The sequence below is a fragment of the Miniopterus schreibersii genome, assembly GCF_964146895.1.
Source record: "Miniopterus schreibersii genome assembly, chromosome: 15".
NCBI classification, from domain to species: Eukaryota; Metazoa; Chordata; class Mammalia; order Chiroptera; family Miniopteridae; genus Miniopterus; species Miniopterus schreibersii.
This window is the reverse complement of record NC_138115.1, coordinates 33,027,356-33,041,224: the sequence shown is the minus strand read 5'-3', so window position 1 is coordinate 33,041,224 and position 13,869 is coordinate 33,027,356. Positions and strand designations below refer to the sequence as shown.

At 34.9% G+C, this 13,869-nt stretch overlaps 1 protein-coding gene across 11 annotated transcripts in view; it reads left to right on the top strand.

Moving 5' to 3' along the window:
• Positions 1-13,869, top strand: part of ANKRD28 (ankyrin repeat domain 28) — a 116,937-nt gene that overhangs the window by 79,998 nt on the left and 23,070 nt on the right. For all 11 annotated transcript variants that reach the window (XM_081159452.1, XM_081159447.1, XM_081159448.1 and 8 more), the window contains 8 exons: positions 1,201-1,279; positions 1,953-2,067; positions 3,299-3,381; positions 5,083-5,146; positions 7,059-7,127; positions 8,907-9,047; positions 11,977-12,088; positions 13,552-13,578. In XM_081159452.1, the coding sequence (XP_081015578.1) occupies positions 1,201-1,279; positions 1,953-2,067; positions 3,299-3,381; positions 5,083-5,146; positions 7,059-7,127; positions 8,907-9,047; positions 11,977-12,088; positions 13,552-13,578 (690 nt within the window). The remainder of the gene's footprint in view (positions 1-1,200; positions 1,280-1,952; positions 2,068-3,298; positions 3,382-5,082; positions 5,147-7,058; positions 7,128-8,906; positions 9,048-11,976; positions 12,089-13,551; positions 13,579-13,869) is intronic.

Sequence of the window (13,869 nt, the reverse complement as noted above, 5' to 3'; positions counted from 1 at the left end):
AGAAAAAAATCTACCCATTGTCTTCTCAATTCAGAAAGAAAGGAACATGCCTGCCTTTCTGCTAACATGTTGACTTTTTACTTGGACTTTTTTCCTTTGCTATATTTAGAATACTTTTTATGATCAGTATGTAGAAAGTAAAATGTTAATCCATTGCCACTTATATGCTTATAATAAAGGACTTCATCGCTTATTGTCTGTGAGACTTGGTTACGTTACTTAACCCCAGGACCTGTGAAACAGGGTTAATAGTACCTGTCTCATAAGGTTGAGAAGAGTAAATGACTAATGTATAGGAAATACTTTAAAACTGTGCCTGGAACATAGTGCTTACTATATCTGTAGATGTTAGCTATAATTATATTTTTTAAATTTCATCATTTTATGAACTCAAATTTTTATTAGTTTAGTTTTTGTTGTGTGTTTTTTTTTTGTCTCTAAAAATGTAGGTAAAAGATTAACATTCAAAATCAAGATATGTCATATAGGGAACATTTTGAAAAGAAACTACAAACTGAGATCCCTTTATTAAGATGCTTTTGTGCTTTTTTTTTGTTTTTTTCTGGTTGAAAGAGTAACAACTAGTACATAAATAAAAACAACAAATAGAAATAATAGTTTATAATGTAACAGACACTGGTGTGTTATATGGATGTTTTACAGAGATTATTATATTTTTTCTGTACAACAGACTTATGAGATATAGGTGGTGGTATATCCATTGTCAGTTGAGGAAATAAAGGCTCAGGAATTTAGGCAACTTTTCTAAAAATATATTTATTTGATTTCAAACAGAGGAAGGGAGAGGGAGAGAGAAACATCAGTGATGAAAGAGGGTCATCAATTGGCTGCCTCCTGCTCGCCACCTGCTGGGGAATCACACTCACAACCCAGGTGTGCCCTGACCCGGAATCGAGCCTTGATCTCCTGGATCCTAGGTTGATGCTCAACAGCTGAGCCACAACGGCTGGGCTAGTCAGCTTTTCTAAAATTTTGCTGTGGGAAGTGACAGATGGGATTCATGCTAAGAAAATTAGTTCATAATTTTGAACAACTGTTTTACCTCCATAGTCTTCAGTTAAACTTAATGCTTGAGTGATAATTATGCAAAATAAAAATACAAGAGGATAGTCAAAATAAAACTAAGGATTACATATTATGGATAGAACAATAATTTTGAGTTTCTTTTGTTTATTTCAGAGCAAAGATGGAAAAACCCCACTGCACATGACTGCCCTCCACGGTAGATTCTCCAGATCACAAACCATTATCCAGAGTGGTAAAAAGTATTTCTGTTTGTTTTTTTTCTTAAATGTAGTAAAAACATCCACAAAATGAATGGTATTGAGGAATTGTCATAGCAGTCTATATTTTTAATAATTGATATCAGATCTCATGAAAATCAAATAATAAAGAATATAAAATGCCACGCATATGTTTCTTTCATAATTTTTAAAATTTGTTTTTAGTTTTTTTCACCTGGATTGTCGATCTAATTTCTGAAAAGAACTTTTAGGTGCATTACTTTAAAGCAATGTTTCCCAAGCCATGTTCCAATGAACTATTTGTTGGTAGTCATCAAGGTAATAGCTGTTAATGGTTTTGCAGGGGAAAGGTAGGAACAGATTCAAGATCAAATACTTCATGAAACATTGTAGGCAATGTTCTTGATGACTCAGAGAGTGCACATTAAAGCTCTGAAAAGTCTTGTTTTAAAGAAATGTGTTTAATTTCATTTTAATAAGTGGTTTCCAAACTTACTGGACCTCAGGACACTTAAGTATAAAATCTATAACTCCAGTGCCTAGACCAATATGTACTATAAATGAAATCTAGTTAAATTTCTATATCCATCAGTTGTGCTTGAATAGCACTTTATCTTGCTTTTCATGTAATAGATTTGTCTTGATCTTTATAAAATCTAGTATCTGATAGCATGTCCTTTATTGCAGGAGCTGTAATTGACTGTGAGGATAAAAATGGAAACACCCCTTTGCACATAGCAGCAAGGTACGGCCATGAGCTGCTAATCAACACTCTTATTACAAGTGGTGCTGACACTGCAAAGTAAGTACTTACCAAGGCATCGATGGCTGACAGGGAAACACAGAAGGAAGTGAACCTGCAGTCAATATTTCAAGTAGAAATGTGGATTTTACATCAATATTGTATTGCTGGAGTTTTTAGGGGCTTTTTCCTTTTTGTGTTTACAATGTGATACCAGCATAAAGTATTTTTATATATTTTTTAACTCCAGTTTTTTCTAGATTATGCAGTTTTGATTAGAACTTTTAATTTTTGTGCTCTATTTATTTTTAATCTAAAAGTAAATAAAAGACCCCCAAAAGTTTATATACTGCATACTTTTTCATCCAAGTAATACTCTCTTTAGATGGTGGTTTTTAGACTTTGTGCTACAGAGGTTAGGGATTCCTTGGTAGCTGCTGCAAAGGATTTCTTGCCCCCTACTTTGATCAGAACAGCTCACTTTTATCTATTTTATATGTTAAATTTTCCATGTAAGATTTTGTTTGAAAGGTGGATTCTCTTGCATGCTCCGCAGAAGTAAACACCCTACTTAATGTTTAGCATTTCTGTGTTTTTATAATTCTATTACATTTCTATATTAACATATTTTAAACTTTCTTTTAAACTTTCTATAAATGACATGCTTTTGTACACTTTTTATTTTTTATGAAGTTGAGTTAGCCATGTAGATATAAATTTGGGCTTGTTTTTTACATATCTACAAGTAACTCTAACTCCTTCATTTTACAAAATTATTGTATAAAGATTTCACGATTTGCTCACCTTATTTACAGACATAAGTTGCTCCTAGTTTTTTACTATTACAAAAATTATTACAGTAAACTACCTTGTAACGATTCTCAGTGGTGAGGCGGGGGGAAGAATGGATTTTGTACTCCAGGTAAACGTGCAGAGACATTTCTAGTTGGCATAATTTGGGGAGGAGGATGTTACTGGCATATAGTGTAGGTAGAGCCCAGGGGCACTGCTGAACATCCTACATGCACAGGATAGCCACCCCCCCAACCCCAACCCCCCCACACACACAACAAAGTGTATGATGACAATAGTGCTGTGATTGGAAACCTTACTCGGAGGAAAACTGCTGGATAATAAGTTATGCCCACCTTCAACCTTTTGCCAAATTGTTCTCCAGAGTGTTAAGATTTTGGTTTATCTGTCTTTTCACTTTAAGTAATTTCTTTGTAATTTATTTAAATGATTGTATTTTTCTTGCATTGTAATGAGGATACTGTCCTGTTTACTTCAGGCGTGGCATACATGGAATGTTCCCCCTCCACTTGGCAGCCTTAAGTGGTTTTTCAGATTGCTGCAGGAAACTTCTTTCTTCTGGTACGTGGAACCTTTGCAGACTGCTTCTTTTGTCTCCCCACCCCCAACCCCATTTTAATATAATTTCTTTATTCTGTTCTTCCAAAATTACATACAGACATCTCTAAATGTGAATCATTTATTAACCCCTCTTAGAAAATGTTAGGTCCTTTCATTTTAAGATTCAATTTTCTCTTCATCTCTGGGAAAGGTTTTGTTTTTCCAGTGATTTCTTCTCTTTGTTAGTTGGGGAATGGGATGTGGACTATTTCTAGAGCAGCTTCTGTTCACTGAATGGTAACCGTCATTTGGGATTGTCCCTTTATATCTAGAAGCAAAATATCTTCTTTTGCATGCTTCCTTTTTAAGAGCTGATAGCCCTTGTATATCTTCTAGGTTTGTGAAATTATTTATGTCACCTAATTACTGTTTTAAAATACCATAATCATAGTCAGTTTGAAACAAAACAATCAGTAGCTTTCTCTAAATATTACTACAAAATTGTGGTCCTTATTAAATGCATAGAATTACTAAATATATAAGGTTTAATTGATTTTAAATGATATTCTATTTCTCAGAGTGTTAAGAAAGTTGAACAGATTTTATATATTAATATTTGTGGTTGCTAAAAGAATTATGGGAAAGTTTCAGTTCATACATTGTAAGACAGATACTTCTGAGTTTTTCTCAATGATAATTCTTAAGTGAGTTGATTCCATTTTGAGTTTTTAAAGAGTGTGTGGGTGTGTGTAGGGGGGTGTCCACAAGTATTTATATACCCATTTATCCTTGAAAAAGAATTCTAAAATCTCTTCTCAGTGTTAGTAATAATTCATAGGTAGCAAAACACCTATGACTTTTTTGGAAAAAAACAACACACCTTTATTAAGACTATAATTCACATATATGATGCACCCATTTAAAGTTTACAGTTCAGTCTTTTTAGTATATTCTCTGAGGTGCGTAACCGTCAATCACTACAATCAGTTTTAGAACATTTTTATTCCCCCCTAAAAGAAAACTCCATTCACACTCATTCCCCATTTCCTCCTTCCTCTGGCCCTAAGCAACTACTAATCTACTTTCTGTCTCTTTAAATTTGCCTATTCTGAACAGTTCATAGAAATGGAATTAACCAAGATATATGGTCCTTTGTAACAGATTTCTTTCACTTAGCAAGTGTTCTCAAGGGTTATCCGTGTTGTAACATTATCAATACTTTATTTTTCTTTATTGCTGAATAATATTCCATTGTATCCTATGGTTTTTACTTAAAAAAATTTTTTTCAGTCCTGGCCAGGCAGCTCAGTTGATTAGAGCATTATCCCATATACCAACAGGTTTTGGGTTCAATTCCTGGTCTCTCCCCCCCTTCCTCTCTCTCTAAAAAAAAAAATTTTTTTAATCAATAAAAACATATTCTTGAGTGAGGATTAAAAAAAGATTTTCAATTGCAGTTGACATACAATATTATATTACTTTCAGGTGTCTATAGTTTTTAAACAAACACTCTAGCACTGATCCTAAAACCCTGTTTTTTAATGGTAATTTTTTGTAATGTACATTATTAACCTATTTTCAATGATTTTGTAACTATATATAACTCATAGTTTTGTTAGAGATTGGGGGGGTATGACTCTTGACATTTCTTGACATAATGCTGCAATATAAAGTAACGTATCTATAATATTATGAACATATAAAATGTATTCATTCTTATAGGATTTGATATAGATACCCCAGATGATTTCGGTAGGACCTGTCTACATGCAGCTGCAGCTGGAGGGTATGTTAACAAAATAATTACTGTTTTAAGAAAAAGGTAGTTGGTCATGGCAATTTTTCTCTTATCTGTGTTTCTCTTTATTCCAGCTACCACAAAATAGAAAACATAGCAAGAGTAATTGGGGAAACGGAAGTCCAGAGTAGTAGAAATTGCTTTTTTTAACCTTTGTCCACCTAAGTCATAAATTGTGAGTGGGAGAGTATAACAAACCTACATAAAGAAATACTGCTTTTTTTAAGAGAAAATGATTTCTGGATAAATGAAAAATATATTTCCTCCAACAAGAGTATTAAAACATTGGGAGTATTCTAAGTAATACTAATTTTCTTTGAGAGGGTTTTCAGGGTTTTTAATCATAATTTCAGGGAGAAATATTGATAGCCTGTTTATGTCTTGCCTCTACTCAGGACTAATATATATATGAAATGGAAATTTGAGATTCAAAGACTTTGGACTAAGTTTTAAATATTAATGCTATGGGAAACTAGGCAGTTGGTTTGAATGGACAACAAACTTCAACTAAAACTCTTGGTCTCTGAAGCATGATGCTAATCTAATGTTTCTGATAATTTAGATCCTAAATCGGTGATAAGCCACTTAATTTACGATGACTTATGAAAAGGACATATACAAGATTTTATTCCCAATAATTTCTTAAAAATTACTGATGATTTAGGCCCTGGCTGAGTAGCTCAGGTAGTTGGAGCTAATGTGCCAAGGTTTCTGGTTTGATCCCCAGTCAGGGCATATGCAAGAATCAACCAATGAATGAATGCATAAATGGGTGGAACAACAAATTGATGTCTGTCTCTCTCTCCTTCCCTCTCTCAAATCAGTCAATCAAATTTTTTAAAAATTACTGTTTCAGAGGACAAGCATGCTGCACCAAGACTACCAGTCTCAATTGTAGAGATGGATTATGAACATGTGATTGGGTTCTCTTGTTCCTCCCATGTCACCAAAGAACCTTCCAGTTAAAACCTAGCGTCCATGTTACTGCCTACAGAGAGAGAGACACAGATAACGTGAATGCCTGATTGTTTGGCAGTTACAGTTTCCGCAGTCACATACTAAGTTGCTGTTCAGGTTTATAAAAATTAAATTGTAGAAATACCCATGCATTTAATGTATTCTCCGATAATTTTAACTGAGGATACATCTAAGTAAGCAATCGTGTATATATATGTGTGTGTGTATATATATATATATCACATATATATATATATATATATATATATATATATATATGAAAAGATAAGGGAAAGCTAATTTGGAACTTTATGTTTTCAGGTTTGATTTTTTTTTTTTTTTTTTTTTAACCCATTTCAGTTCAACTTAGTATTAAAAAAAAACACTTAAACTTAAACCGTTCCATTATAAGTATGTTGCCTGAAGTTTATTTAAAGGCTCTTAGCCCAACCTGTTTGCTCAGTGGTTGAGCGTTGACCCATGAACCAGGAGGTATGGGTTCAATTCCTGGTCAGGACACATGCCTGGGTTTCGGACGTGATCCCCAGTAGTGGGAGTGCAGAAGGCAGCCAATCAATGACTCTCTCATCATTGATGTTTCTATCTCTCTCTCCCTCTCACTCCCTCTCTCTGAAATCAATAAAAACATATTAAAAAATTAAAAATAAAAATTTTTAATTCTTTGGGCAGTCTTTTACTAATGTGAACTTCCTTTTAAATAGTGACAACATGATTCATTCCTTATTTCCTATCAGTGTGCAGTATGTATGTATATAACTTTAAATTTCAGGGTGAATTTTAATGTTCTTATTCTTCATAAAATATAAATCATGCCATTTTGTTCTCTTTATTCTCATTTGAAAACATGCTGTTATGCATATTTAAACCTATCAATTACATTATAAAATTACTGACAATTAAGTCTTCTGTTTTCCCTGGATAGGAATTTGGAGTGCCTAAATCTTCTGCTGAATACTGGTGCAGACTTCAACAAAAAGGACAAATTTGGGAGGTAAGGTGCGATGCAGTCTATAGAGTCTAATTAATGGTATTTACTTAATGACTTGCTTGACCTTCTGACTGGTTTCTGAGAATTAACTGAACAATTCAACAGCCTTTGCATTATGATCATGATTCATTGAGAGACCCAAGTAAGTCAATAACTTCTAAATATTCATTCCTACCCATGATCATCTTCCACCTGAGCCCCTGCCACAGCCCCAAACTGCCTTCTGACACTTTATTACTTTACATTAGAAGCACTTCTGTACCTCTTGATACCATTCCACCTCCTCCCATAATTATAGCCATAGGAATGTAAAACCCCATGGTACCTTCAAGAAACAAACTCAGGAGACCTAAACTCAGTAGTACAGTTCTCCTTTCCCCCAGTTGTTCCTTTGTCAGAGAGTATACTGCCCATGTATGGTGACAGAGCACTAGAGGGAAGAAATGACAACTCTGTGTGTGTGTGTGTGTGTGTGTGTGTGTAATTTTTCTTTCTCCACTCCCCACATGCACATGTACACATACCAGCATATCCACGTACACTCCCTAAGTGTGGCCTGCAGCAAAGCACCTGTGAAATGACCGTCCCTTTGCAGTCACTCAGCCAGTCCTTATTCTCAGGGTTCAGACCCAGGCCTTCTTGTTACTAGTATTTGTGGCAGCAGATAAAGCCACCATTATCTGCTGAGTTACTTAACGTAGGAATTGACCCAGAGTGTTAGAACCATATAAGTAAGGATCAAAGGCAGTTGAATTGGTTTGAAAAATAGAGGTGGAAACATGAGCATAATATATGTGTCAAGAGTTTGAGAATTGTATGCAAGCATATATGACTCAAAAAGCGTGGGTGTGTAAGAAGGAAATGTGATGAGACCAGTGCAGAAATAAATAGAATTAATTATGGTAGGGAATCAGAAATGCATGTAAATAAAGAAAAAAACTACTATCTGACCTTATAATTACTTTGAGGAACAGACTGTTTGCTCTGATAAGCCTGCTAGTGGAAGGAACTAATCACCTGCAAGATCAAAAGTCATTTTGTTTGGTTTTGGAATGCTGTATTTTTATAGTGAGTTTGTTTTTATAATTACACTTCAGTGCACCTTATATCAGTTAATCCGTAACACTTGAAGCGTTCTGTAGTACAAATAGAGCTTCTGAAGCACATTCTGAGTGTAGAAGCTTGAAAGTAATTCAAGGCTAATTACGTTTTTAAAAATACTATGCTATGCCATTATCCAATGAAGTAAATAACGTTTTACTATTATTTCCCTTGGTAAGTGTTTTAGAAAAAATATAGCATGAAGACTGGACTAAACTTTACCTTCACTTTTCTGTTTTCTTCTTCCCCCTCCCGCCTTCTTCATGAAAAGTCATGGAATCATAGCTTTGTAATCCAAAGCACCTGACTCTCAGTGAACACTAACTAATAACTATTTGTTAGTAGAGGGGGAGTTTTGTTAAAATAAAGGTTGCCAAGTTCCTGAACAGAATAGGGAGGGTGTCTGTAATTCACTAGAATTGTAACTTCTAGAGAGAGACCATGGAATCATTTAACTGTGTTTCTAATTTCCTATTCTTAGAGGTTTTCTGCTACTTAACTTTTCTCCTCCTCAGCTTTCTGTCCAGCCCTCCAAAAGACTTAGTTTATGGCAGAAATCAATCTCAGGCTCACTTAGAAATACAGTATTTGTAACTGGGTGGAATAAGAAGAGTCCACTGTACTTTTGTTTACTCCATGTCCCTGACTTTTATTTTTCTTATATTAACTTGGGCACAAAAGATCTCCACTGCACTATGCTGCTGCCAACTGCAATTACCAGTGCCTGTTTGCTCTTGTGGGATCAGGGGCCAGTGTGAACGACCTTGATGAAAGAGGCTGCACACCCCTGCACTACGCAGCCACATCGGACACGGATGGCAAGTGAGTGTCGTGTGGCGAGGGCGAGGGATATTGCTCCTGTAACCCGCGTCTTCCGTGACAATGGATGTTTTTATTGCAAATTTGTGTTTCCTTTTTATACTTTTTGTTGTTAATTACCTTTCCCTATGTGTCTAGTGTGGGGAATAAATTGGTTTCATAATTATTCCTTAAGTCATATTTATTTTTACCTGTTTGTATTTAACAACCTTCCTGTTGACAGATCTGGTAGAAAGATAAAGGTCTCTTCTCCCTGCCAAAAGTACTTCTTAATATCGCCTCCATGTTTTTTTCATCTGACTTCTCAAAGTCAGCACCCTTGAGTATATCATAGGGAAAAGAAAAGAGCAGAGATACATGGACAATGCTACCAGAAGATTGGGCTGAGACTGGAATATCACTATCCTCCAGATCTCAAAGTGTTTGAAGTTCTTGGGTGGAAAGGGAAGAGTAAAAGAAATTGTTTGAAGTGTGCTCTGATTTAAATTATGTGCTTAATTGAGATGAGAATACTTAATTTGTCTAACATATTACATAAAGATAAATTATGACAGTAAGTATAGTTTATTACTTAGCTATTTAGTCATAAATATTCCTCCAGATTTTGCATACATAATTTATTTTAGGGGAAGGATTGAGATTGTAGAAAGTCTTCCTTTCTTAATTTTCTGAATTTTATAAAATAAGTATATGTTAACTTACAATGAGGAAAAGTAAATTAGAATAGCCTCTCTGCCCTCCACCTTATTTGCAAATTAAAAATGAGGTCCAGATTTTGAAGACGGAGTCATTTTGTGGTTGAGTATGTTATAAGCACGCAGGTTGAAGTATCACTCTAGTTCATCCAGCCTTGTGCGAAGCATTTAGCATGGAAAGAACAGGAGATGAGGACCTGAGGTCTGTCCTTTGCTTCACCATATTCTAGCCAAAATATTTGGAACAAGTCATTTAATTTTTCTGGCTGTCAGCAATTTTTTCATTTGTTACAGAGAATGCTTATCTCACAAAGTAGTTATGAAATTACTTAGCAGAATCTAAAAGCCATACCAGTAGAAGGAATTTTATCCCTCTAAATCAACTCTCAGTCTTTGTTTTGTTACAGACCAATCATCCAAGTGGTGTGAATGTAAAAACTTAAAGAAATAATGTGCTTTGATAGAAACTACTGCATGTATAACAGTTAAATTATTTCAGTTAAATTATTTAATGCTGTAAACTTGAAACTAGTCACTGAAAATAATGCTTTGCAACATGCTCCCCTATTTTAGAAAGTAACCGTGAACTTACCTACTTGTTTTGCTTTCCTTAAATAAATCTTTTTTTTTTTAGTACTCATGTATCAGCAAGTTATCTTAAAATAGCTCTTTCCTCTGATAGACTCTGTGTTGTATTCAGTCTCAGTAAGGAGAACTATTCCTGTTTTATCACTCATATCTGGAGAACGTGAATAAAGATACAAAGATATGCCCTGAGTGAAATGTTTGTGCCCATAAGGCAATGAGACTCCTCCAGCCCTGTGGGATCTTTTCTCCATGGCATTGTGCGTTGCCCTCAGAGTTGGGCACCTGGGAAGACTATGCAGTTTGCATACTGCCTGAAACCCTTCCTGAAGTGCCCTCACAACTAGTTTATGACACCAGGCTTGTTACTTTAGGAGTCAAATCGGGTTTTATTTTAATCATAGTGATACCCAGTTCACCATGTTCATCCATCATTTTAGCTGTACATAAATACCAAAATTCCACTTAAAAGAATGAACATTTACTATCATTAAGGATACTATGATAAATACAGATTCTGCAAGTAATTTCTAAGAGATCTAAATGATTTTAAGCAATTGAGCATTAAACAAGTAAAGACTGGCATTGAAAAGAATGCTCCTCATATCTATATACATATATACTTATATACATACATATATATACACATATGCAAATACATGATAGTTACTGAAAATCAATTATATTGCTTCAGAATTCCTTTTTATTTGTTCTTATATAACCTCACTGTGCTTTTATAAACGAATTTTTAAGAAGTGTTTGATACAGATTTTTCCTAGTAGTAGAATTAATATTTAGGCATATTGCAATATTAGACGAATTATCACTGAATGATTATGGACTTGTAATGTGAGTGAGAACGGAATTTAGATTATTTAGTTTGATTCCCACCCCCATCTATCAGATGAATAAACAGAGGCCATTTCATGATGAAGATGAAATGATTTGCTCAAGGTCATTGGTATCAATCTGGCTCAGGAGACAAATCTTTTAATTTCTCATTTAGTACTCTTTTTTGCTACAGTAACAATAAAATTATAACAAATTGTGAATCTTATTATAGTGCCTTTTAAAATCATTTTTCTCCTATTTTAATAGCATGGGAATGAAGTATTCCTCCCATGGGAAGGTGTTTGTTGTTACCCGCATACCAGTTTTACACTGTTGACACCCTTCTCAGTCCTCTGGTTCAGGATCATTGAATTCTGACTTTGGCTTTGTGAGATTTTGTTGCATCCTTTTTTGAGGTTCCTAATGAGATGTTATACTCACTGTGTGTTCCAGATAGGTGAGCAGTAATGTTTGCCAGCATGGGATGCTCACCCCCATTTAGAGTTCAATCATGTCAGACGTTTGAGTGGAGCAGGTGGTCCCATAGATGGTGACTAAAGACAGCCCTTAGGTGTGCTAAGCTTGTTGGCAGACTTTAGAGGTGTTCACTGTGAAGAAAGAAGATTCTCTTATGAAGAATTTTGTTTATTTTTTTATGAAACTTACAGTCGATGCTGTTTATGTGACTGTTTAGTATAGGTGTGTTTATGATTTTACATTGCTCAGATGTGAGAAAAATGTCAGTTTTTATTTTGTGTCTGTTTTTATCACTGGTTAAAATGCAGGATTTAGAATTTTGAATGTGTTGTTTCTACAAATAGGTGCCTAGAATACTTACTAAGAAATGATGCAAATCCAGGGATCCGAGATAAGCAAGGATACAATGCAGTACATTATTCAGCTGCTTATGGTCACCGTCTCTGTCTTCAGCTGGTAAGATTCCTGACTTCTTGTGGAAGGATTAATATGGGTTTATATTCTAATAATTTAATGAAAATGAGAAGAAATGGATCAATAAAAAAAATTCTATTGCTTTTTAACATTTTTAGAATCTATATACCTGTCAAATTCGTACTTGCCTCAGTAAGATATCTGTCATTTTCTTTTCCCTTTCAAAAAGAAAGGAGAAAATTAGATCTCTGTGCTGAGCTACATATGTCCTTTCCTTATATTACCACATATGTATGCAGCATTTACTTCCCCTGTCCCTTTAAATGGGGGGTGGGGAACGTCCAGCCCTCAGGCCATATGTGGCCCAGGAAATCATTTGGTCTGGCCCTGCCAAGCCCTCACCAAAGAGAAGCAGTTCCAGTCATCACATTAGGGGTAAGTTAATTGTTTGACCAAATATAACAGGCTAATTTTTATTTTATTTATTTTTTTAGAGATAACTTTTTTTTTTAATATGTCTTTATTGATTTCAGAGAGAGAAACAGAGAGGGGGAGAGAGAGAGAGAAACAATGATGAGAGTCATTGATCGACTGCCTCCTGCACGCCCCCTGCTGGCGATCAAGCTTGAAACCTGGGCATGTGCCCTGACCGGGAATCGAACCTCGATCTCCTGGTTCCTAGGTCGATGCTCAGCCACTGAACCACACCAGCCAGGCAGCAGGCTAACTTATAAGTTGATAATTTTGTATGGCCCATGAATGATACTATAAATATCCAAGTAGCTTCTGGCAGAAAAAAGATTCCCCACCCCTGCTAAATGTTTTCCAGACATTTCTGAAGAAATGTAACCATGTCTTAAGTCAGAAATGTCCCTGTTGGAGGAAGTTCCCCAATATTTAGGGAATTCTAAAAGGCCCATTCTTTTAGCAGTCCCTCCTGATAAGGGAGACTCTACTACTACAAAGGAACTTTTTTTTTCAACTGTGGTCTTTTTCTTGAATATACACACCATTCACCCCACTTGGCTGGACAAGTTAAAAGATTCTCAGGTGTATAACAGATACTTCAAGTTAAAGGTTTCTTTATATAGTCTTACCTTATAAATTATATTAAACATTGCTTACCTTCAAGTGGAAATAGAATTCAAAGAGAATGGGTTTATAAAAGATAGAAAAAAGATACATATTTAATATAGCATTTAGAACCCTGCTACAGAAATAACAAGTATTTTCTTCGGTTACTCTGGTAGCTTGAGACTAAAATCTTAGATCCATATATCTAGGTTTGTGGTCTATTAGCTTATACAATTGTTTATTTAAAATACTTAATTTTGGAGGCAAGGGAAGCACAGACTCAGAATGAAATTTAACGAAGTCCTATGTAAGTAGAGACATGTTAATATAGATAAATTAAGTAGATAAATGTTAATATAGTTAACATTTATCTCTTATACATATGAATACTTCCTAAACTAAACATTTTTTAATTTTAAATTTTATTTCAGATTGCAAGTGAAACTCCTTTAGATGTTGTAAGTATTAGTTCCTTTTCCCCCTACTGTTCAGACTATTATTATTATTTATTTGCTCTCACTAAAGCTGCAGCCTGTTTTACACATTCCTGGGAACAAAGGTCATGACAGAAATCATGTATGAGGGCGGGGGGGGGGGGGGGGGGGTGGCAGGTCGAGGTTATTCCTTGTTGGTAATTAAATAGCATTTCCCTTGAAACTCCTAGCCTGTGGTCCTTACCACACTTTCAGGATGATCTGTCCTATAAGTTTGCTGAGTTTAGTTTTTATAATATAATGGTCTGAGATTTT